This window comes from Haliotis cracherodii, unplaced genomic scaffold, assembly GCF_022045235.1.
Source record: "Haliotis cracherodii isolate W230 unplaced genomic scaffold, xgHalCrac1.p SCAF_29, whole genome shotgun sequence".
Taxonomy (NCBI): Eukaryota; Metazoa; Mollusca; class Gastropoda; order Lepetellida; family Haliotidae; genus Haliotis; species Haliotis cracherodii.
In genome coordinates, this window is record NW_027266285.1 from 3,769,707 (window position 1) to 3,796,498 (window position 26,792).

General features: G+C 44.0%; 1 protein-coding gene across 4 annotated transcripts in view; it reads left to right on the top strand.

Moving 5' to 3' along the window:
- LOC139473478 (putative leucine-rich repeat-containing protein DDB_G0290503) overlaps positions 1 to 26,792 on the top strand; it is a 101,266-nt gene that overhangs the window by 26,645 nt on the left and 47,829 nt on the right. For all 4 annotated transcript variants that reach the window (XM_071256074.1, XM_071256077.1, XM_071256076.1 and 1 more), the window contains 3 exons: positions 20,744 to 20,854; positions 25,086 to 25,260; positions 25,550 to 25,620. In XM_071256074.1, the coding sequence (XP_071112175.1) occupies positions 20,744 to 20,854; positions 25,086 to 25,260; positions 25,550 to 25,620 (357 nt within the window). The remainder of the gene's footprint in view (positions 1 to 20,743; positions 20,855 to 25,085; positions 25,261 to 25,549; positions 25,621 to 26,792) is intronic.

A 26,792-nucleotide genomic window follows, 5' to 3' on the forward strand; every position in this document is an offset into this window, starting at 1 on the left:
TGGATCCCCAGTACCCCTGTGGGTCTGCCGGGGCAGAATAGATCCCCAGTACCCCTGTGGGTCTGCCGGGGCAGAATAGATCCCCAGTACCCCTGTGGGTCTACCGGGGCAGAATAGATCCCCAGTACCCCTTGACTGTCCCCCTGTGATGCTGCCGGGGCAGAATGGATCCACAGTACCCCTGTGGGTCTGCCGGGGAAGAATAGATCCCCAGTACCCCTGTGAGTCCGCCGGGGCAGAATGGATCCCCAGTACCCCTTGACTGTCCCCCTGTGGGTCTGCCGGGGCAGAATGGATCCCCCGTACCCCTGTGGGTCTGCCGGGGCAGAATTGATCCACAGTACCCCTGTGATGCTGCCGGGGCAGAATGGATCAACAGTACCCCTGTGGGTCTACCGGGGCAAAATGGATCCCCAGTACCCCTTGACTGTCCCCCTGTGATGCTGCCGGGGCAGAATGGATCCCCAGTACCCCTGTGGGTCTGCCGGGGCAGAATAGATCCCCAGTGCCCCTGTGGGTCTGCCGGGGCAGAATGGATCCCCAGTACCCCTTGACTGTCCCCCTGTTATGCTGCCGGGGCAGAATAGATCCCCAGTACCCCTGTGGGTCTGCTGGGGCAGAATAGATCCCCAGTACCCCTGTGGGTCTGCTGGGGCAGAATAGATCCCCAGTACCCCTGTGGGTCTGCCGGGGCAGAATAGATCCCCAGTACCCCTGTGGGTCCGCCGGGGCAGAATAGGTCCCCAGTACCCCTGTGGGTCCGCCGGGGAAGAATAGGTCCCCAGTACCCCTGTGGGTCCGCCGGGGAAGAATAGATCCCCAGTACCCCTTGACTGTCCCCCTGTAGGTCTGCCGGGGCAGAATGGATCCCCAGTACCCCTTGACTGTCCCCCTGTGATGCTGCCGGGGCAGAATGGATCCCCAGTACCCCTGTGGGTCTGCCGGGGCAGAATAGATCCCCAGTACCCCTGTGGGTCCGCCGGGGCAGAATAGGTCCCCAGTACCCCTGTGGGTCCGCCGGGGAAGAATAGGTCCCCAGTACCCCTGTGGGTCCGCCGGGGAAGAATAGATCCCCAGTACCCCTTGACTGTCCCCCTGTAGGTCTGCCAGGGCAGAATGGATCCCCAGTACCCCTTGACTGTCCCCCTGTGATGCTGCCGGGGCAGAATGGATCCCCAGTACCCCTGTGGGTCTGCCGGGGCAGAATAGATCCCCAGTACCCCTGTGGGTCTGCCGGGGCAGAATAGATCCCCAGTACCCCTGTGGGTCTACCGGGGCAGAATGGATCCCCAGTACCCCTTGAAAGTCCCCCTGTGATGCTGCCGGGGCAGAATGGATCCCCAGTACCCCTGTGGGTCTGCCGTGGCAGAATGGATCCACAGTACCCCTGTGGGTCTGCCGGGGCAGAATGGATCCCCAGTACCCCTGTGGGTCTGCCGGGGCAGAATTGATCCACAGTACCCCTGTGATGCTGCTGGGGCAGAATGGATCCCCAGTACCCCTGTGGGTCTACCGGGGCAGAATGGATCCCCAGTACCCCTTGACTGTCCCCCTGTGATGCTGCCAGGGCAGAATGGATCCCCAGTACCCCTGTGGGTCTGCCGGGGCAGAATGGATCCCCAGTACCCCTGTTGGTCTGGCGGGGCAGAATGGATCCACAGTACCCCTGTGGGTCTGCCGGGGCAGAATAGATCCCCAGTACCCCTGTGGGTCCGCCGGGGCAGAATGGATCCCCAGTACCCCTTGACTGTCCCCCTGTGGGTCTGCCGGGGCAGAATGGATCCCCAGTACCCCTGTGGGTCTGCCCGGGCAGAATGGATCCTCAGTACTCCTGTGATGCTGCCGGGGCAGAATGGATCCACAGTACTCCTGTGGGTCTGCCGGGGCAGAATAGATCAAGTCACACATTTAACCAACTACCAAGATTCAAGATACCAGAGCGTGAAGTTCAGACATTTTTGCGAATTTTCCCAAGAATTCCTACCTAAATAAAATTGAAGTTATTTATTTGAATAAATACGTACAGAATAAGAAACGGAAGAAATGTAAAAATTGTGTGAAAACTAAAGAAGTTGTAAGGCCTTGCAAACAACCATGGACAAATCTATAGTGTTATCACAGATACCAGATTCAGAATTTACTGTGACTGTGTGAGACTTGTTATTTGCAGATGATGAAGGTATTAGGGCTGGGACGAGTCCAAATTTACTACCTGGGTACCCACCCCGCTATAACCTGACCCTACCCGGGTACCCACTGTAGGTCTCAGGAGACGTCTCAAAATGTCCGATTGGGAATATTTTTAACATAGCCCAGGCAAAATGTATTTAGATACACGTATTAAACAATCTGGTCATTCATACACTAAAGTTGAATTAAGTTATATCTTTATTCAACCATATGAAAAATCAGAAGGAATGGGTGAACAGTCAGAAAAAAATGCGAACATTAGTGACTTGTAGTGTAACCATAGAGTTCTAGATAATCTTTGTCATTAAACAATATATCATGTGACTTACCACGGGTCTGGGTAGTCCTGTGGGTACTCGGGTCCTACTCAGTACCCACCAGACCCGGGTAGCCGAGTTACCCATCCCAGCCCTAGTAGGTATATTTTTAAACTCTTTTGTTGGTCCCCAGGATCATTTGAACATTCTTGAACATGTTGATTCATATTGTTATGAATACAGATAGGAAGTACAGTAGGAAAGACAAATGTGATTTTGTTTACATATAATGAACACTTTGTTTAATTTGTAATTCATTACTTTTTAACCTCACCCCATGCATGCATGTCACCTCACCCACCAAGTATCCTATTGTTGTCGTAAAAACCAACTAGGATGGGGTTGTTTTACGATGCGGGGGATATGACTGATTGTGTGGCGTAGTGCTGTGGGCTCATGCTGTTGACCACTGATCTGCATGACCGAGAAAACATGTGATGTGTAGAGTTTATTGCATATTGATCTGTCATATAGATTTTACGAGAGCTTCTTGTATGCAACTTGACCAGGGAACACTGTACAGTGACTGAGAACCACCATTAAACATGTGTATTGAAATACAGGTTAGGTTCAGTTGTCCATCACTAGGAACCATTACAATGATTCCTAGCTAATTTGTTGCTCGGTTTCTTACAGAGAATCCCTATCAGTCTAAGGTCAAATATTCTATAAGGGAATTTCACCTGTGAAGATCCGAATGAGAATAGGTCTTCAGCACCCCAAGCTTGCCTTTAAAGGCGCCTAATCTTGTCGTAAGAAGTGACTGTTTGCCGTAAAAGGGGACTGTGCTTGTCGTAAAAGGCGACGAACAGGATCGGGTGGTCAGGCTCGCTGACTTGGTTGATGCATGTCATCGATCCCAATTGCGTGGATCGATGCTCATGATATTAATCACTGGATTGTCTGGTCCAGACTCGATTATTTACAGACCGCCGTCATAAAGCTAGAATATTGCTGAGTGCGGCGTAAAACAACCAACCAACCAACCAACCAATGCCAGACCAACTGTATGGTACCAAATTTACTATGTTCATTTATCATCAACTGAAGTCTAAACCTTTCATTCCTGATTCCAGAATGAAATTATGGGACAAAGGACAATGTTATGTAAGTGACTCTCTTTGATCCAGATGAACTTGTCCGATAGGCTGTTGTCATCTACATGCAATATCATTATAACACAGATGGATGCCGAGAATGGCTTTGGCTCGGTGGTTCAATGTTACGGGATTAGCAGTTTACTGTCTTCAGATGAGAAGATGAGACAACTGGATGTAGCAGTAAATGTATCTTGGCTTCCAAGGATCGCCTTCATGTACAATGTAGACATGTCAGCTGTGATTTGTACCTGCATATTGTTTTTATTGAGGAGTTAGCCTTTCTCCAAGGCATATCATATAGGTATTACTGAATGAGTAAACACATCTTCAATCTTAACTGTTCATTCCTCAGGAGATACCAGTGGACATAACTCTTTGTTAGAATTTGATTTCTGTCTTCTCTAAACTGATGTCTATACCAGTAAATGCCTTATAATTCTTACAAATCCTCTACCTCTATTACATCATTGCCAAACTCCTGTATCACACTAAACTAAACTTTCAGATTTCCCACACAAGTCCTTTTCAGTGTCAACTATGTAACAATCTATTGTTCCTGCAATAGCACTCAATCAGCCCAAGGCGCTCTTTTGCATAAAGGCGGGGAAAAACTCACTTTCTTCCTGTGTGTGCTAGAGTCAACACGTCCTACGTACTGCTCTCCTACAGCAATTTGTTGTAGTCACAACTATTCTAATCCATTTCAGTAAACAAGCCAATTACTTTTTATTCATAAATAGTAGTCTTATCGTCTGTTTATATTACGTGAGTATTAAGTAAGTATAGGTGGTTCTTGCGAATCTTCAAGATGACGTCATCTCATAATTCAGCTTGTCATAAGTGTAGCTGACTTATGATCTTGGGTGACCCTCACTTAGCCTGCTGGAAATGCTGAGAAGTCAATCGCACAGAAGAGAAGTGTGTGCTCTTTACTCTCCTCTCCTTAAAGAATACGTATGGGTGGCCATTCGGTTAAAAAATATAAAGTTTTAAAAAAAGGACAAAAGTACACAATAAAGGTCAAATTTTACGAATAAAGAACTAAATGTTAGTAATAAAGGTCAAAATACAAAACAAACAGAAGCCAGTTAAATAAATACAAAGTTGAAATAAAGGTCAAAAGTACACAATATTAATAGTCAAATGTTACATAAAAAGACATCATAAGAAAAGAAAGAACAATGTGTACGAAAGAACGTCAGTGAGCACGAAAGGACGTTGAAGATTAAGAATGTCAGTGAGCATGAAAGGACGTTTACAATAAAGAATGCCAGCTGGCTCTGCAATTTGTAAAACATTCCGAGTATCGGCTTGTTCCGCTGTGTATATGATAACTGAATGCATGCCCATGTGCACAATGTATTACGTCATTCCTCGTACACTCACCGTCTGACGTCATGTATATATGTATAATGTATAATGTACACATTGTGAATATACATGTTGCGTTTAAGCATCGTCACTGGGCAAAGGCCTTTTCATAAATACAGGATACTGTGTAATCCGACATATGCCTAATTAGTACATGTATTTTGTATACAACCTTCAATAAACATTCATTTAACGCTAAACTAGGATTAATCTACAATGATCCAATTAACTGTTCATGCACGTTTCAGACGCACATATTGTTATAACATCTGAACAGTGAACGTTGTGCGAGAATTTGTTTTATTTAACAGCTTTTCAGAAACTGTGTGCGAACAAAATGCTGCCTAATATCTGAATGTCAAAAATAAATATCAAATATAGTTGCAAGCAGCGATGCAGGCTCCAAGCGATATCAAGTAGAAGTGCTGATGCTTGTTTACATTCATGGTAGTGCATTTCACAATATCTCACTTTGGTTATACAGAGAACTAAACCAATGAAAATGAGTTTTTCATGGCTCAAGGCGATTACTTTTAAGACAATTATCACAGCTGACTCATAATTCACTTCCAGTCTCGGGAAGGATATATGCACTAGTGTACACTCTTATACATATTATCTATCCTGAGTGCCCATTGAAACAATTAGAATTGTAGGTGGTTATGGATCATGTGTTCACAGTTTGTATTAACCGAGAAAAGCGATGGGGTCAAACGCAACCAAAAGACCTGGGGAACAATGCAGTTTACTGAGTGCATTGACTGGTACAAGTATGTCCATCACCGCGATATAGCGTTACTGCAGTCTTGCTATAGTGTTACAGTGGCTGGCTGGCTGGCCGTTACCATGAAATACACCTTGTCAGTGCCGGCTGAAGCAGGGTTTGGGTGCTTATACACAATATGTTCGAAGTTTATTTGTCCATGGGGCTAAACCATCGATGCACGACCCTGCATCACTGCCGAGGATACCACCTTCGGACATAGCCAAATCAGCATGTTGACATGTTGTACGCACATGCTTTCTATAGATAAGTAAGTATGTCTCTCTGCCACTAGTGAAATCGGTAAACCATAGGAATAACACAGTTGCAGTTCACCAGGGAATAGGGTACGGGATCACAGAACAAACGTCACGTTGTCCTGTATTATGTTAAGAAATATGTAATCATTTTGGAGATGATAGCATTTTCAAACAACAAACAGGGTTTGTTTGTAAATTTATACTGCTGCTTCTTTCAGTGTCTTCAATGAACCAATTGGAAACGTCATAAAATCGCTTTGTCTCCCCCCGCCCCCCTTCCCACTCGAAATAACATTTTCAAAACGTCAGATCACAGTTTGGTATATGTATGATTCGGATGAGTAAATACTAAAAAGTGCCTAGTCTGACAGTTATTGGATGATCTGCTGAGGTACAGTAGGTTCAAGTATGTTGTTATAGATGAATCCTGTTTAATGTTTCATCCCGTAGCCTTCGATTCTATGCCGCTACAATTAAACATGGCTATGGGCAAGCCCAGTGTACATACAAACATGAAATTTGGTCGAAATCGGACCATTAGTAGCTAAACTGTAATCTGAAAACCATATCCATAGAACACAGTTGCAGTTCACCAGGAAACAGGGCACAACATCACATCACAGAATCACCGGGTCGGTACTAATTCAACAAATAAGTATGCCTATTGGAGAAGTCTGGTGTGAGCACGTTATCAGTGTTCTAAGTAGATTGAAATGCTGTGAACGGGGCTTATTCTGAAATTTTACAGCAGCTTCTTTCACTGCTTCAAAAATAGATTTCTATAGTCCATTTCTTCTTGCGTTGTTCACCATCAGAATGTACACTGTATCTCACTAACACTGACAACTGTTCTCGGCACTCTACAGCGGATGAACACAATCGCAGTTCCCTGAAAATTATACGCAAAGTCCACGTACTTGTGTCTATAATCCATAAACCTATACCACAGGTTTACCGACAATACTATAGCGTATATAGTAAGAATATATAAGCTATCCAACTTTCAGTCACAAACTCACCTCAAATCCCACAGTCTGAAAGAGATTTATGAATGAGGTGTTCAGGGTCAGGATCATGTTTTGACTGTAGAACCCTACACGTGGCTATCGGACGAACCCGCTACCAGCAGCTTAATTAACACGCTATAGCGCTACCGTTGTGTCGCTATACCGTTTCCGTGGCTCAGGCTCGATATTCACTCGACTGACCCATCACCATGGGTCAAAGGCAAAGTGAGGTCAATCACATGCATGCTCAATTCTTGGCTAACTAAGCGATGCTTACCTATTGACGTTGTGTATCGTGAATTCGCGCCAATTCCTGCAACGCAGATATGATCAAGTGACATCTATCGCGCACAAGACAAGCAATCACATTGCCGACTTGCCGAGAATAACACGTTCATCCATGAATTATCTTCCTTATGTGCATTAATTCAAAATGTCATTCAAAGACTTTGCACTACATATTCAGTTTGTATCGGTTGAGAGGAGGATGGGGGCCACACAGTCAAGAAACAACCTTGGAAACAATACAGTTTACTAAGTGTATCCTTTGGTGCCAGTTTCCTCCTTATAACGCTACAGTGTTCTCGCTATACCGTTACCGTGACTCGTGCACCAGTGTACCCCCCCAATTTACCCATTCCCATTGCTATTGGTGTAGCAAATACACTATACCGTCTAGGTGTGTATTGCCAAATGGGGTCAGACAGTCAGTGTATGACCTTGCATGAGTGCTGGGAATACAACTTTCAGATATAACCGAATCATCATGTTGACACGTGATTTCTATAGTCCTTTTCTGCAAATGTTAACTTCTGGCAGAAGGTAGTAAGTCTCTCTGATATCCGTAAACCATAGCGATAGAATACAGTTGCAGTTCACCAGATAACAGGGGCAACAATAATCACATCACAGAGCTCACCGGGTCGGTATTAATTCAAGAAATAAGTATGCCTATTGGAGTAGGCCCTTCCGAGCACGTTCATTGGTATTCTGAGTTGATTGAAAAGCTGTGAACGGGGCTTATGCCGAAATTTTACTGCGGCTTCTTTCACTGCTTCTTAAAGTATATTTCTATAGTCCGTTTCTGCTTGCATTGTTTACCCCCAGTATGTACACTCAATTTCACTGAGACTGACAAATGATCTTGGTAGTTGATAGCGGATAAGCACATTCGCAGTTCGCTGAAAATTACTAAAAGCCCACGTACTTGTTTGTGAAATCTACAAACCGACACCACAGGTTTACCGACAATACTATAGCGTATAGCGTCAAGAAAGACGCTTCTTTCAGTGTCTTTACTGAACAATTTGAAGTGTCGTAAAATCTGATTGTTTCCCCCACAAAATGACATTTTCACCGTCAGATCACAGTTTGCTGTATGCAAAACGTGGACTTTTGTGAAAGCATTTCAATATCGAACTGCATATTTAAATACTAAAGAGTGCCTAGTCTGACAGTTATTGAATGATATGGTGAGGTACAATAGGTTAAAATTTGTTGTTATAGATGAATTCTGTTCATATTTTTCTCTTCCTATTCTTCAATGCGACATGGCTACAATTAGGCATGACTATGAACAGGCCCAGTTAACATACACACGAAATTTGGGCGAAATCGGCCCAGTATTAGTTGAAATATTAGTGTTTAGAGTTCTGCTGTATGGCAAGTTCCCTCTTAAAACGCTGTAGTTTCCTTGTACGTTTAGCGACAGGCAAACGGTTTGGTGTTCTGGAATGGCCAGGACATGAGGCATAAGAAAAACGCATGACTTTTGACCTGAGTCAAAAGTTTGAAAATTACTTTGAGCCGGAAGTAGGAGTCAATATGGCGGCCATTGAAGACATATCTCAGTATATTTTCTCGAAAGTTGTTAGTATGGTACTTGGACACAAAGTATGGAAAGTTTGGAAGCTTTTGAGCTGGTAGTTTGAGCTGAGCAGATTTTGAGAGACAAGTACTGAGAAAAATGGTGAAAAGAAGTGCCAAAACCTTTAAATCCAATATGGCTGCCAAACGGTGCGTTGTAGCTACCATGGTCCTTCAGTACAAAATGATGGGCATCTGATTGCGCTGCGGCATGGCAAATCTGGAAGTCATTGGACAATTAGTTTCGAAGATTATTGCTGCTGAAGTTGAAACTTTGATGAGTTATCTGACCTTAGCCATTGGGCCTATGGCCTTGGGTTTTTGCTGGTTACTGTGTCACGTTGGTGCCGATGTTGCTGTCGATGTTGCTGTCGATTTTGAAGCCATTCTGGCTACTGGTTGTTTTTGTAGGTCTGGTACAAAAAACGGCGGAATAATAATAATAAACACAGCGATTACAATAGGGCTCTTAGCCTTTCAGGCTTGGAGCCCTAAATAGATTTGTATGCATGTGTATAAGGATACACATTCTTTAGGAAAAATAACTTGCAATAAAATATCGAAAATCGATTTTCCTCAATGACAGCAGCGTTCGTTTTCAAACCAGATTTATTTCGCTTGTTTATATTTGTGACAAAGACAAATTGTAAGTTTATGCCGAAATATACGTGTAATTCAGGGATGTATGTGTCGCAGCTGTGTGTGAAATATATGTGATGTTACAGGTGTCTCATAACAGGCATACGTGAAACGTGACTTTGTAAACACTATCCAATATGGTGGACATTTAGTATTGGTAACATTTAGTTCTTTATTCGTAATATTTGACCTTTATTGTGTATTTTTGTCCTTTTATTCAACTTTGTATTTTTGACTGAATGGCCACCCATAAATAAGCTTATAGAATCTCTCACCAAAGCCAAGAGGAAAGATGCGGCCAAGAAGAAATCAGATGACATAATGTCTCAACCTGACATGTCATCTACACCACCACCTAATCAACTGACCACTCCTCGGACGAACGTACCTTCAGCTCCTTCTTCTGACATCCCTATAGCTATAGCAGAGACACCAGCAATTATTTGCTCAACAGAATGCCGAGATGGCCTCAATATTTGAATCTCGTCTTTCAGCTCTATCGCTGGAGGCCGCATGGGGCCAGAGACTTAACAGAGCCACGCTCGTCTACCTTTACCAGCGCTGCAGCCAGATGGCCTCTGGACAGGGTTTTAGAACCCAACCAGCCATCCACCCTAACCCCTAAGGACGCTCGTCTGTCTGCATGTTCTCCCCAACCATCCGGCTAAACCAGCAGATAAGCCACCACATGAGACATACTTCCGTACGGGAGCTTTGGTTACACAACAGTTTACCCATTCACAGATCTTACCGGAACTTTGGACACCTTTGGATGATGACCAGCATGGGGACTACATGACTCTACTGGATACTTCTGCATTTGACAACAGAAGACCATTTGTGGGACAACAACATTTATTCTATATATTATGCAGTTTTCATCTTGGAGACATATGAGAGCTAACCTCCCTAGTCGCTTTCCAAGGGTCAAGACTTGACAAACAGAAAGTGTACTACTATCCTTCCGGTGAATCAGACTGCCTTGTTTCATGTTATGTTACATATATGGTCAGCCTGCAGAATCCCACACCTCATCCACAAAGTTAAGCTTCAGTGGCCAACCGGCTGCTCTCTACCGTTATTTACAAGCCGCTGCCCTGCACATTCCTGTGCTGCTGGCCATGGTAATGATTGGTAATGATAGTCCAGCTGCTGTTATAATTTGTATTTGAGCACTGCAAATATTTAGATAGATAAATTTAACTTACTTAACTGAGGGAATATATAAAACATACAGTCCCTGTTAAAATATATAGCCTCCCTGTTAAAACCTATACCCTGCCAAACTGCCTATGATATTTTCCCTAGCTGAGCTACATGATAGGAATTGTTGATCAAGACGGCATGATAATAGACTTTCGCTCCCAAGTTTGAAGAGATAGCTATACTGGACACATCATTTACATTCCAGAGTCCACAGTTTTGGTTGACGACTTTCTTAATGTAGCAGGGTACTATTGCTATTTACATCATTATTCATACCTCATCATCATAATCATCTATATGTTCATTGTTTGTCTTGTCTACAGTTTAATGTCAGTAAATGACTCTTTATACTACTCAACACCCTTATTTTCAGTCTCTGGGAATCTCTCACCAGATCTTCCCCTTCAACCTTCTGTCTATCTTTAGACATTTTTTCACACCTGTAGGGTTTCCCTCAGTCTATTTATATCTTGCATTAAGCACTTCCTTTTATGCTTAATGCAATCTGTCTTCTAATTGGCCACCCTGGTCCTCTACAGGTAGATTCCTTCCATACCTGACTTCCTCCTCACTGCGTTTGTACATTATTTCTCCATGTAATTTATGAGATTATAGGCCATTTATCAAGCCTATGGAATTTGTATGATTTTTGCTTACCTAGCTTTGACATGTTTACCGGTTTATTTGTTTGTAATTAACTTCTATCGAACGACTTTTAGAGAATTCTGGTATCGACTTGTCACTCTGACGTCTTAATTGGGAGCATAGTCAATTTCATCAACAAGTGCACAACATGCGTACACCCTCTCTTCCTGTAATAAACCAAACATGTTTGTCCAAATTCTGTGAACTGTCTACTTGACTCAAACACGTTTTGTGAGTTCATTCAACTTGTCCTGGATTACCACTAGTAATAAGTTTTGTCTTGAGTGTAAATAGGTACGGCCAACCAGCTTCAGTGGCTTAGAGATTAGTGACGTTAATTCATTGTGATTTTATGGTAACTGATGACGCCGCAATGGTCTGCAAAGCATTGCAATTAAATTTCATTTGGGAGATAAACATACTGTGTATGTTTCAATGTAGAGCTAGGTTACCTGTACTGATTAGGCATATGTCGGATTACATAGTATACTGTATTTATGAAAAGGCCTTTGCCCGGTGATGATGCTTAAACACAACATGTATATTAGTCCTTGGTCCCAATATGTTTTTGGTACCACTTGGGGGGGCAAAGTGTCACATATACCAAACATTACACATTAATGTGTTTAACATGATTTTATGTCATAGCAAAGTTAATTTCACAGCTTTTAACATTTATAGCCACTTTTAGTTAGTGCCCTGTTGCTGCCAGCTAATTACATATTGTGGAACAAGTTGCAGGCTAGTAGTAGCCACATGCTATTTTTAGCACAGCCAAGGTGGCAGCAGCATGGGACCAGGTCTCAGCACTGGTTGACAGAGGTCTACTATTTCTTGTCATGCACAGCTACATATGAAATTTCATCAATGAACCAAGGTCTATACAAGGTAAGTTACTGTTGCTGTCCAATTATCATTCGTTATTTTTATATTTGAATATTGTTACACTGTAAGAGAAGGTAAAGTTTTGTTCAGAAATTGGTCATGTCTAAATATAGTCCAATTAACTTTTCTTTTAATCTGCTCAAAAATGAAATCTAACATACAAATGATCCTCAAAGTTGGGAGTTAGCAGTTAAAAAACATTTACTAGTTATCCAATGTGCAATGCTTCTTGTTATTTTAATGTATCTATGCAAAGATTTGGTAATTAGATCTGTTGTGACACTGTAAACAAACAACAGAAGATAGTATTTTCTTAAGACTATATTATTATGGCATGAGTACTCTGTTGAATATTACTGTTTTAAAAAAAGAATGTATGTCTATAATGTAATAATATGTGCTATTCTATTAAGACCAATTAGAGAAACATTTGTTGCAAGTAAGTTGATATGTGTGATCATATTGTTTGGGGAATGGGGGAGTCATTGCATACATGTGGCAGTTGCCCTTGTGACTCATGGAAGCTATGCCCAATTTTTTAATTTTCTTTATGACTGATGGGTTTATTACAATCTAAGGAATCTTTGTAGGGAAAATGTGAGTGTAGTCCTCTCAGAGATTTGCTGGCCAGATAATATAATATGCAATAGATGATTATTTATTACGATATATGTTTTGCTTGGTTAGTCTTAAGTTGTATCTTTGAAATAAATTTACTTTTATGTTAACAGGTTTGCACTGGACTTATAAATATCTTTTGGTTGCAGCACCTATCTGTGAAGGCAGTGGACCATGGCAGAGAAATCTGATGAAGATGTTTCCATCTTGTCCAAACAGAAGACCTACAATGAATCCTGCATCATTTGTGAAGAGTCTTCTTCAAATTTAACCTCACTGTCTTCTGTTTCTTCGTGGAAAACACTATTCAGAGCAGCAAAACTTCGAGAACATGCTAATATTTTAAGAATAGCGGAAATAACAGAAGAAGATAAATTTCCATCACTGCTGTACCACCGAAATTGTCGGAGCAGATTTACAAATGAAAGAGATCTGAAACCGTTCCTGTCACCTGAAGCAACAGCAGAGTCTATTCTCGTGAGAGAGAAACTGAACAGGTCAGGCCATTCTTCAACAACTGTGCATGAGGCAAAATGTGTATTTTGCAGCAAGACCAAGTATAAAAAAGGTACCAACTCTAGGGAGCAGTTAGTAATATCGTCACAACTTAGAACTGATGAAACTCTCAGGAGAATAGCAACACTGAAGTTAGATTCTAAAATCCTTGCAGTTACTAGCAGAGATATTGTTGCAGCTGAGGTACACTACCACAGAAGTTGCTATAGAGATTACACAAGGGATGAAGAGAGGTATCACCATTCAACTCCTGTAGAGCAAACCGAAGAAGATCAAATTTATGAACATGCTGTATCACTTGCCTTTGAAGAAGTTTGTGAGTACATTAGAACCACAGTATTTTCAAACCCATCTGTGCTCAAGATGACAGACCTTGCTAGTAAGTTGAGAAGTCTGCTTGAAAATGCTGGATGCAAGGAAATCAAGGCATCAACAATGAAGCACCTGCATCGTAAACTTAGTTCTGAATTTGGTGACAGCCTTCAAATATTTACTGACAACAATGGCAAGCTTCTTCTTTTACCAAACACCCTATCTATTGAAACCATTGCCAGAGAAAATCAAAAGATGCAAGAAGAGTTGAATGTTTGGAGGACAAAGAGTGACACAGAGAAAGTTGTACAGGAAGCTGCAATTCTACTGCGCAAGTGTATAAAGAATATGAAAGACGAATTGCCATGGCCACCACAACCATCAGATTTGAAAAATCCATCCAAGTTTGTTCCTCTTCTTGTCAAAGAGTTTTTGGAAATTCTTCTCACTGGAGATGTGAAACCAGAATTCATGTCGGAGAAAACAAAAATTCTTTCAGACTCCTTTGGTCAAGACCTTGTTTATGCAGTGACTGGTGGTAAAACAATTACACCCAAGCAAATTTTGCTTCCGTTTGCTGTCAAGACTCTCACTGGCAATGTTGAAATTATTCAAATTTTGAACCGTTTTGGTCATGCTGTTTCACGCCCAAAATTTGAAGAAATTGAGACTGCAATATGCCTCCAAAAGCTAGCATGGGCTGAAAAAGATGCTGTACCACTACCACAAAACGTTCACCCTCATGTTGTTACTTCACTTGCATGGGATAACATTGACCGCCTTGAGGAAACTCTGACAGGAGGAGGCACTTCCCACAGAGTGAATGGTATAGCAATCCAGCCTACCATCCATGGCCCACATCTTGATAAACATCCAGCTCCATCAGCAGAAAAGACAAGAAGACGCACCATTGACTCAGTTGTTCCATTGTTACAGCTGTACAATGCAGGAGAAAGAGTTGGACCACCAGCAATACCAGCGCCATGCTCTCCCTCGGAATCAGCAATGGGTGAATCAATGAAGAAAAACCTAACATGGATTCTTGCAAGACTTCATAACATCCAACAACAGAAGATCAGTTCATGGACTGGCTTCAATATATTGGTTCGTGATGAGGATGACATAAAACAGGACACAATTGGATACCTTCCAACCATCAATGCACCTGCCACTAACATGTCCACAGTTCATGAAATCTTGCAGCAGTCTTTGACCATAATGAATGCTCTTCAACTTGAAAACATTGTAGTCACTTTGGATCAAGCCCTTTATGCCAAAGCAGCTGAGATTGTTTGGAAACACCAAGAAACATTTGGCAATATCATCTTGAGACTTGGTTCTTTTCACACAGCATGTACATTCCTAGGTGTCATAGGTAAACGCTTCCAAGATGCTGGTTTGAAGGACCTTTGTGTTGAAGCTGGGATCCTTGCTGAGGGTTCATTCTCAGATGTCTTTGAAGGGCGACACTACAATCGTGCAGTGCGGGTCCATAAAGTTGTATATGAAGCACTGATGAGACTTCAGTGGAAAGGTTTTCAACAATGGGTTGCAGAAAACAACAGTGGGGGTTTGGTAACAACTGTTCAGTCGGCACTTGAGAAGGTTGCGTATTTGCATGACAGTGTTGACAAAGAAGCGTTTGAAGCTCTCCATGAGGATGCATCATACACCAATACAATATCAGCCTTTCAGCAGTACCAAGAATTTCTGAGGAAGGGAAATGGAGATATGTCTGCATTCTGGACATCCTATACAGACATGGTTGAGATTGTTTTGGGTCTAATCCGTGCTTCAAGGGAAGGCAACTGGCGGCTGCATTTATCCTGCATCAGATCTATTACACCTTGGTGCTTTTCATATGACAAGCAAAACTATGCCCGATACCTATCAGCATATCTTGGTCAAATGTCACATTTGTCCTCTACTCACAGAGACATTCATGAATACCTGGAGAACGGTGGGTTTTCTGTTCAGATTGGGTCTGACAATCCTTTTGGAAGAATTCCAGTTGACCAGACTCTGGAGGAAACCGCAAACAAAGACACACAAACAGCAGGAGGAACCAAAGGTTTCAGTCTTAAGGCAGGAGCTGTTACAAAATACTATCTGATGGCAGAATACCGCAGCATCTTCCTTGGACAGATCCGTAATATGACGAAGTTGAATAGATCGTCATTCAGTCACCCAGATTTGCAACAGACAAGGATTGCCAAAGATGAAACAAATGTTGAATCAGTAGTGGATATGCTAGAGAACAACTGGATCAATCCTTTCAACAATGCTGAGTTGGTGTCACTATCCACTGCTGCTGCAGCCACTCCAAACATCACTTCTGACCTTCTGAGAGCAGAAGAAATAGGAGAAAAGTCTTTCAGTGACTTTCATTCCAGACGTCTTCTTACCAACCCTCCATTGCAGAAATTTCACGATCGGCTGCCAAGAAACAATTTGAAAACCTTCAGCAATCTGACCAAGAAGAAGCAAAAGGTTCAAACTAGTCAAGCTGAAGTAGTGCTCAGAGCAGATAGAAATCTGTTTGCTCATATGGTCATAATAGCACAGAGTAGACAACTCAATATGAAATCTGTATTCAGCCACCCCCTTGGACCTTTACCACTGTCACTTGCATACCCTGATGGATCACTCAGAAAGACAAGTAAATCAACTTTGGCCAGGGAATTGGAGAAAACTGCACCCGTATCAGAAACTATTCCAGAGCCATCTTGTACTTCGATTGATGGAATGGCAATTGTACAGAAAATCAAGGGTGATAACAAGACTTTCCAAACTGTTGCTGATGACATTTTTGTACAGATTTTGCACGAAGGAGACAAAAGTCAACGAATTGACGTAGTGTTCGATGTGTACAAAGATGTGTCCATCAAGAACGCAGAAAGAAGTCACCGTGGAGCTGGTACAGGAACACAGTTTAAGAACATCGCACCTGGTCACAACATCAGACAATGGCGAAAGTTTCTGTCTAGTTCAAGCAACAAGCAGAATCTCATCCAGTTTCTCGTCATGGAGTGGAAGAAAGAGAAATATACTTCTAAGATTGGCAACAAGAACTTGTTCATCACATGTGGAGAGGATTGCATTCAGCTTAGTCCAGAAAGCTGTGACTATATAGAGGAATTAAACTCAACACAAGAAGAAGCAGATACTCGACTTCTTCTTCATGCCAGCCATGCGTCAACTCAAGGTTACAGAACCATTATTGTATGTTCTGAGGATACCGATGTATTTCTCCTATGCCTGTCTTTGCTTTCCCACCTGCAGTCGGATGTCTACATGAAGCTTGGAACAAGAAACAGAACAAGATTCATCAATATATCCAATGTTAGGAAGGCACTGGGACAAAATGTATCTGAAGCCATTCTTGGATGTCATGCCTTCACAGGATGTGACACCATCAGCTCCTTTGCTAGGAAAGGTAAACTCTCTGCCTTGAGATTACTTAAAGGTAACAAGAAGTACCAAGCCTGCTTCAAACAACTGGGACTCCATCATAAGTTGCCAGAAGAAGTGTTTTCCATACTTGAGGAGTTTACTTGCTCTTTGTATGGTTTCTCTCTCAAGCATGTGAATATATTGCGGCACAACCTTTTCCTTTCAAAAAAAGGTGAAATGGAAGCCCACCAACTTCCACCATGCAGAGATTGTTTGATGAAACATTCACAGAGAGCCAACTATCAAACAGCAATATGGAAGAAAGCTCTCGACAACAGGCCCAACATCCCATCACCTGATGGCTTTGGATGGACCATGGAACAGACGGCTGATGGAAACGACCTGGCAGTTGACTGGATGAGTGGTCTTCCAGCGCCTGAAGCTGTGTTGCAGCTGTTAGCCTGCAAGTGTCCCAAGTCATGCAAACTTCCCAGCTGCACATGCATCTTAAATGGACTGACCTGTACTAGCATGTGCAAACTCCAAACATGCACCAACCCTCAAGCATAGGCATCGTGCTGCAGGAATGGGAGCTTGAGAGAAGACAATTTCAGCTTGGATTAGTCAAGTGCACAGGAGTCATTGTCAGCTTGTCATTCCACCCAACTCAGACGTCACTATCACTGACAAGGCGCTTCCCTAACAGAATATATGTGCTATATTGCAAAGAACTAGCCATTCAGCTATTACCGATGACCTTGACATCTCACCCAACTTGATTACTGACAGAGAGAAAGGACTTGTGGATGTCATTTTTTTCAACATTACTACAAGGACAGTAGTCATTCACCCCATGCTCTTCTATGTGAGATCCAGCCTGTATTTGATGAAGAACAGCTTACCTTGGAAGACAGTTCTTAGGACAGCACTTCACTCTTTAACAAGATGGACATAGAGTCTTCACGAATCTCAACCACTCAGCATAAAGAGGGATTGCATGTTATCTCTGACTATTTAGACATGCTCTCTCGTGTTGACCTTGACCTTGGACACACTAGTGCATGTAGGTACCATGAATTCAAATGTGACTTAGTTGTGTTTCAATGAAATTGTGGATGGAGAATCAGTATACAAAACCTTAATGACAATCAAGATTGCTAACAGATTCTATTTTCTATTATTGGGATTTTGATACCTTGTGGTGGACAAAATCATGTCCAACTTACGAAAAAGGTCTAAAATAATTACATGTTATCATTTCACAACCCAGATGAGCATACATATGGCTATATGATATTAAAGTATCAATAAGACATACATATTTATGCTTTAAATGGGTAAAAGGGACAGAAAATCTTTCATTTCCAATGTTTAATATTTGTTACTATTTTTAGACACCCTCAAATGTCAAAGGTCATTTCTATAAATAAGCTGCCGTAAAAACCTTGCTATCATATCATAATATGACTAATGTATACTAGGCTGTACAAAAATGCATATGTCCCTTTGCCCCCCCAAGTGGTACCAATTTGCCAAATTTTCGTTCTGGGACCAAGGACTATATACACAATGTGTACATTATATATTATACATATATGTGTGACGTCAGACGGTGAGTGCACGAGGAATAACGTAATACATTGTGAACCTCAGCACGCAGTTATCATATACATAGCGGAACAAGCCGATTAAACTCGGAATGTTTTACAAATTGCAGCGTTCATGTGGGTTTATTGTTGACTGAAGTTTATATATTCCTGCGGATACAATGAGGCATGATGGACCGTAACTACTGCTGCACCGCCAAGTGGGCAAGGGGGCGCAACTCCAGGAATGTTTACCATTGCTGGATGGAAGGGAGATTTGTTCTAGGGAAATTGAACTTCCTCTGGACAGTCTGTTATTTAGACTGTAAGTGACGTCCAAACTGGTAGTAAAGACCGGAACTGACGTAAAATTAAACATAATGATATCCACGAGACTGCAGGGCTGATTATTCCAGAATTCGTAAGAATTATCAAACAATAATTATCATGGTTAATAATTCTTAGAATACTACCTCTATTTCATCAGAAGTACTCCCTCCCACCTTCCCAATCATCTGTCTGTACTTGATTAATGTTTGGAAAGGAGTGAGAGCACCTTGGGCTGATTGAGTGATAATGTGGGAACAACTGAATGTTCTTTAGTTGACAGTGAAGAGGACTGGTGTTGAAAGTTTAATGAAGTGTGATATTTAGCCCAAATACAAGAATTTGGCAATGATGTAATAGAGGTAGTTTTCTTGGAATTAGTAACGATGTTGCTTATCAAGCTGTGTCATATGTCCTGTCAAGCCAGGATCCAGGTTGCCGGTATTTCACTGTTAAAGGGCCATTATAGAGGATCCATGAGCCTTAAATGCATAGATTTCTTAATTTAAGAAATGAGAAAAAAATTGAACAAAAGGACTTTTTTCTCTCAGTTTGCCAGCTAATAACTGAGCTCACTTAATTTGGAAACGTAGATAATTCCCACAAGGAATTGGAGAAGTTTTGAGATGCCAGATATTTAGAACACTAAAAAAACTACACGTTTGAATGTTATTCTCATGTGTGCAGTGGTGCATGCATTCAGTTTCACCTTCTAAATAGGAACCTTTTTATTGTCCCCCGCCGCGCGAAAGCGCGAAGCGGGGTATATAGTATTTACGACCGTCCGTACGTACGTCTGTACATCCGTACGTCTATGTCCGTACGTCCGTCCGTACGTCCCACCTGTTTGTTGCCGCGATATCTCAAGAACTAAACACTGGATTGTCTTCTTATATGGAACTATGGTGTATATACAGACACCGCAGACACCAGTCGGTTTTGGTGACCTGGACCCCATTTTCAAGGTCACAGCAGGCAAATCAGCTTTTGGAGTTGGAAAACGGTGTTGCCGCGATATCTCAAGAACTAATCGCAGGATTGTCTTCATATTTGGAAGTATGGTGTATATACAGACACCGCAGACACCAGTCGGTTTTGGTGACCTTGACCCCATTTTCAAGGTCACAGCAGGCTAATCTGCTTTTGGATTTGGAAAACGGTGTTGCCGCGATATCTCAACACTAAACACTGGATTGTTTTCATATTTGGAACTATGGTGTATATACAGACTCCGCAGACACCAGTCGGTTTTGGTGACCTTGACCCCATTTTCAAGGTCACAGCAGGCAAATCTGCTTTTGGAGTTGGAAAACGGTGTTGCCGCGATATCTCAAGAACTATTCGCTGGATTGTCTTCATATTTGGTACTATGGTGTATATACAGGCGGGGGACATTTCGTCACTTTGTGACAAATACTTGTATTTTGTTTGTTTACAGGATTTACCATGTCGGTAATCAATCCAAGCACAACCATACATGATAGGCTTCACATGGGATTGGTATCCTACAAGTTGTCAACTCTTCTACAGCTCAATACCTGTTAGCTATCTCATGGCCTGGCAACACAGAGGAGAGGCATGGCAATAGTTTTCAAAATATTAATTTTTACAATCTCTTGCCAATCTCTTGTAGGTGTGGCAATCAAGAAAATAAGTCATGTGACTGGGGCATTTCATAAGTAAAAGAATAATTGAAGTGTATAATGAGTAAGTTTTATCTAGTCAAATTCATGTTTGTTTAGGAACTTCTGATGTCAAAGGAAATGATTGCTAAGTACTCAAAGGATGCAGATGACTACAGGCGCATGGTGGACAGACTATCCAGTGAGCTGCAGGAGGTCAAGGCACAGATGGTGAGTCAGGAAGTAGCGCCAACTCTACGCAGACCAGGAGATTGACGGGCCAGGAGACTCATGGACAAGGAAACTGACGGGAGACTGCCAAACCAGGAGACTGACGGAAGAGTGACAGACCAGGAGACTGACAGACCAGGAGACTGATGGACTGATGACTGACAGACCAGGAGACTGACTGACTGATGACTGTCGGACCAGGAGACTGAGGGACCAGAAGACTGACAAACCAGTAGACTGACGAACTGATAACTGGCAGACCAGGAGACTGGCGGACCAGGAGACTGGCGGACCAGGAGACTGGCAGACCAGGAGACTGACGGACTGATGACTGTCGGACCAGGAGACTGGCAGACTAGGAGACTGAGGGACCAGGAGACTGACAAACCAGTAGACTGACGAACTGATAACTGGCAGACCAGGAGACTGTCGGACCAGGAGACTGGCGGACCAGGAGACTGACAGACCAGGAGACTGGCGGACCAGGAGACTGACGAACAAGGAGACTGACAGACCAGGAGACTGAAGGACTGATGACTGACAGCCCAGGAGACTGACAGACCAAGAGACTGACGGACCAGGAGACTGATGGACTGATGACTGATAGATAAGGAGACTGACAGACCAGGAGACTGATGGACTGATGACTGACAGACCAGGAGACTAACGGACTAATAACTGACAGACCAGGAGACTGACACATCAGAAGACTGATGGCCTGATGACTGACAGCTCAGGAGACTAACGGACCAGGATACTGACAAACCAGTAGACAGACGGACTGATGACTGACAGACCAGGAGGTCAAGGCACAGTTGGTGAGTCAGGAAGTAGCGCCAACTCTTTGCAGACCAGGTGACTGACGGGCCAGGAGACTCATGGACAAGGAAACTGACGGGAAACTGACAAACCAGGAGACTGACGGAAGAGTGACAGACCAGGAGACTGACGGACTAGGAGACTGACAGCCCAGGAGACTGAAGGACTGATGACTGACAGACCAGGAGACTGACAGACCAAGAGACTGACGGACCATGAGACTGACTGACCAGGTGACTGATGGACTGATGACTGATAGATAAGGAGACTGATGAACTGATGACTGACAGACCAGGAGACTAACGGACTAATAACTGACAGACCAGGAGACTGACACATCAGAAGACTGATGGCCTGATGACTGACAGCCCAGGAGACTAACGGACCAGGAGACTGACAAACCAGTAGACAGACGGACTGATGACTGACAGACCAGGAGACTGGCGGACCAGGAGACTGGCAGACCAAGAGACTGATGGACCAGGAGACTGATGGACCAGAAGACTGATGACTGATAGACCAGGAGACTGGCGGACAAGGAGACTGATGGACCAGAAGACTGATGACTGATGGACCAGGAGACTGGCGGACAAGGAGACTGATGGACCAGGAAACTGACGAACAAGGAGACTGTAAGCCCAGGAGGCTGACAGACCAAGAGACTGACAGATCAGGAGACTGATGGACTGATGACTGATAGATAAGGAGACTGACAGATCAGAAGACAGACGGACTGATGACTGACAGACCAGGAGACTGACAAACCAGTAGACAGATGGACTGTTGACTGACAGCCCCGGAGACTGGTGGACAAGGAGACTGATGGACCAGGAAACTGACGAACCAGGAGACTGATGAACCAGTAGACGGACGGACCAGGAGACTGACACATCAGAAGACTGATGGCCTGATGACTGACAGCTCAGGAGACTAACGGACCAGGAGACTGACAAACCAGTAGACAGACGGACTGATGACTGACAGACCAGGAGACTGGCGGACAAGGAGACTGGCGGACCAGGAGACTGGCAGACCAAGAGACTGATGGACCAGGAGACTGATGGACCAGAAGACTGATGACTGATAGACCAGGAGACTGGCGGACAAGGAGACTGATGGACCAGAAGACTGATGACTGATGGACCAGGAGACTGGCGGACAAGGAGACTGATGGACCAGTAGACAGACGGACTGATGACTGACAGACCAGGAGACTGGCGGACCAGGAGACTGGCAGACCAAGAGACTGATGGACCAGGAGACTGATGGACCAGAAGACTGATGACTGATAGACCAGGAGACTGGCGGACAAGGAGACTGATGGACCAGAAGACTGATGACTGATGGACCAGGAGACTGGCGGACAAGGAGACTGATGGACCAGGAAACTGACGAACAAGGAGACTGTAAGCCCAGGAGGCTGACAGACCAAGAGACTGACAGATCAGGAGACTGATGGACTGATGACTGATAGATAAGGAGACTGACAGATCAGAAGACAGACGGACTGATGACTGACAGACCAGGAGACTGACAAACCAGTAGACAGATGGACTGTTGACTGACAGCCCCGGAGACTGGTGGACAAGGAGACTGATGGACCAGGAAACTGACGAACCAGGAGACTGATGAACCAGTAGACGGACGGACCAGGAGACTGACACATCAGAAGACTGATGGCCTGATGACTGACAGCTCAGGAGACTAACGGACCAGGAGACTGACAAACCAGTAGACAGACGGACTGATGACTGACAGACCAGGAGACTGGCGGACAAGGAGACTGGCGGACCAGGAGACTGGCAGACCAAGAGACTGATGGACCAGGAGACTGATGGACCAGAAGACTGATGACTGATAGACCAGGAGACTGGCGGACAAGGAGACTGATGGACCAGAAGACTGATGACTGATGGACCAGGAGACTGGCGGACAAGGAGACTGATGGACCAGGAAACTGACGAACAAGGAGACTGTAAGCCCAGGAGGCTGACAGACCAAGAGACTGACAGATCAGGAGACTGATGGACTGATGACTGATAGATAAGGAGACTGACAGATCAGAAGACAGACGGACTGATGACTGACAGACCAGGAGACTGACAAACCAGTAGACAGATGGACTGTTGACTGACAGCCCCGGAGACTGGTGGACAAGGAGACTGATGGACCAGGAAACTGACGAACCAGGAGACTGATGAACCAGTAGACGGACGGACTGATGACTGACAGACCAGGAGACTGGCGGACAAGGAGACTGATGGACCAGGACACTTATGGACCAGGAAACTGACGGACAGATGACTGATAAACCAGGAGACTGACGGGAGAGTGACAGACAAGGAGATTGATGGACCAGGAGACTGACGGGAGACTGGCAGACCAGGAGACTGATGGACCGATGACTGACGGACCAGGAGACTGACGGACCAGGACATTGACAGACCAGGAGACTGACTGACCAGGAGACTGATGGACTGATGACTGACAGACCAGGAGACTGATGGACAGATGACTGACAGACCAGGAGACAGACGGGAGACTGACAAACCATGAGACTGAGGGAATAGTGACAGACCAGGAGACTGACGGACTAGGAGACTGACAGACCAGGAGACTGATGGACCGATGACTGGCAGACCAGGAGACTAACAAACCAGGAGACAGACGGGAGACCGGCAGACCAGGAGATTGATGGACCAGGAGACTGACAGTTTAGGAGACTGATGGACCAGGAGACTGACAAACCAGGAGACAGACGGGAGACTGGCAGACCAGGAGATTGACGGGTCAGGAGACTGATGGACTGATGACTGACGGACCAGGACATTGACAGACCAGGAAACTGACAAACCGATTACTGACCGACCAGGAGACTGACAGACCAGGAGACTGACAGACCAGGAGACACAGCAGACTGATGGGAGACTGACCAGGAGTGAGGGTGGGTAGACTGACTGACAAGGATTTAAGTGTGTGTGGACTGACAGACCAGGAGTAGATATTAAAATGAACTGAGATCTTGGACACTGTTCTATTTTTCTCCACTAAACTTGGCACATCGATAGGTCTTATTGTAAACTGGTGCCTTATAATATATTTTTATTATAATAGTTTTCAAAGCATTAACTTTAACTTTCCTTGAGGTAGTGCTTGTTTCAAGAGCAGATCTTCAAAACTGTACTATATTTTATCTACAAATTTGGCACATAGATAGGTCTAGTGGTGAAGTGGTAACTTTTGATAGTTTGGGATCTTTGAAAAAAAACTTTTTAAGTTTCCATGGCTCAAGTTTCATATATTTATTGTGATAAATATTTACCATTGCAGGGGATATCAATGACTTTGTCCTCTTGTTTAAACATAGTTCAATTTGCATGTTTGAAGTGTAACAAGTGTTGTGTCTGTCCAGACAAGCTCACTGGAGGCAAACAAGAACCTGACCAGTCAGCTGTCCGTGTTGGAGGGTCAAGTGAAGGAGAAGAAGGAGGAGCTGGCCGAGCCCACGCCTCTGCCGCCTCGCATACCAACACCCCCTCTACCATCAGCCCCACAACCACCACAGCCTTCAGATACCTCCAACGAGCGTAAGTATCACAGTCCAGAACATGCACAGTATGATGGGAATCCATGTAGTGAGCAAATAAGGGTTAAGGTTTTAATTTGAATCTCAGACAGGTAATCAAGCTATTGTAGGCATGGTCTTTAATAATGAACATGTGTATCTGTATAAGGATAAATGCATACTGTCTTCATTTCTTCAAATTCTTCTATTAATGAAATACTAATGGAACCTGAAACATGCAAATGTAGCTGTAATGATTTTATGGGGGATTCAACTGAAAGAAAGTTTATCATCTTAAGTCTTATTTTCAGTGAGAGAGACAGTGAGAGAGAAGACGAGAAAACAGCTGCAGAGGTTGGAGCAGGAGTTACAGGAGTACAGGGTCAGTACAGGAATACAGGGTCATGGTACAGGGTCAGTACACAGGGTACAGGGTCAGTACAGGAATACAGGGTCATGGTACAGGGTCAGTACAGGAATACAGGGTCAGTACACAGGGTACAGGGTCAGTACAGGAATACAGGGTCATGGTACAGGGTCAGTACAGGGTAAAGGGTCAGTACAGGAATACAGGGTCAGTACATAGGGTACAGGGTCAGTACAGGGTCATGGTACAGGGTCAGTACAGGGTACAGGGTCAGTACAGGAATACAGGGTCAGTACACAGGGTACAGGAATACAGGGTCAGTACATAGGGTACAGGGTCAGTACATAGGGTACAGGGTCAGTACAGAATACAGGGTCAGTACACAGGGTACAGGAATACAGGGTCAGTACACAGGGTCAGTACAGGAATACAGGGTCATGGTACAGGGTCAGTACAGGAGTACAGGGTCAGTACAGGAATGCAGGGTCAGTACAGGAATACAGGGTCATGGTACAGGGTCAGTACAGGAATACAGGGTCAGTACACAGGGTCAGTACAGGAATACAGGGTCATGGTACAGGGTCAGTACAGGGTAAAGGGTCAGTACAGGAATACAGGGTCAGTACATAGGGTACAGGGTCAGTACAGGGTCAGTACAGGGTACAGGGTCAGTACAGGAATACAGGGTCAGTACACAGGGTACAGGAATACAGGGTCAGTACATAGGGTACAGGGTCAGTACATAGGGTACATGGTCAGTACAGAATACAGGGTCAGTACACAGGGTACAGGAATACAGGGTCAGTACACAGGGTCAGTACAGGAATACAGGGTCATGGTACAGGGTCAGTACAGGAGTACAGGGTCAGTACAGGAATGCAGGGTCAGTACAGGAATACAGGGTCATGGTACAGGGTCAGTACAGGAATACAGGGTCAGTACACAGGGTACAGGGTCAGTACAGGAATGCAGGGTCTTATAGGAATGCAGGGTCAGTACACAGGGTACAGGGTCAGTACACAGGGTACAGGGTACAGGGTCAGCACACAGGGTACAGGATACAGGGTCAGTACACAGGGTACAGGGTCAGTACACAGGGTATAGGGTCAGTACAGGAATATAGGGTCAGTACAGGAATATAGGGTCAGTACACAGGGTACAGGGTCAGTACACAGGGTATAGGGTCA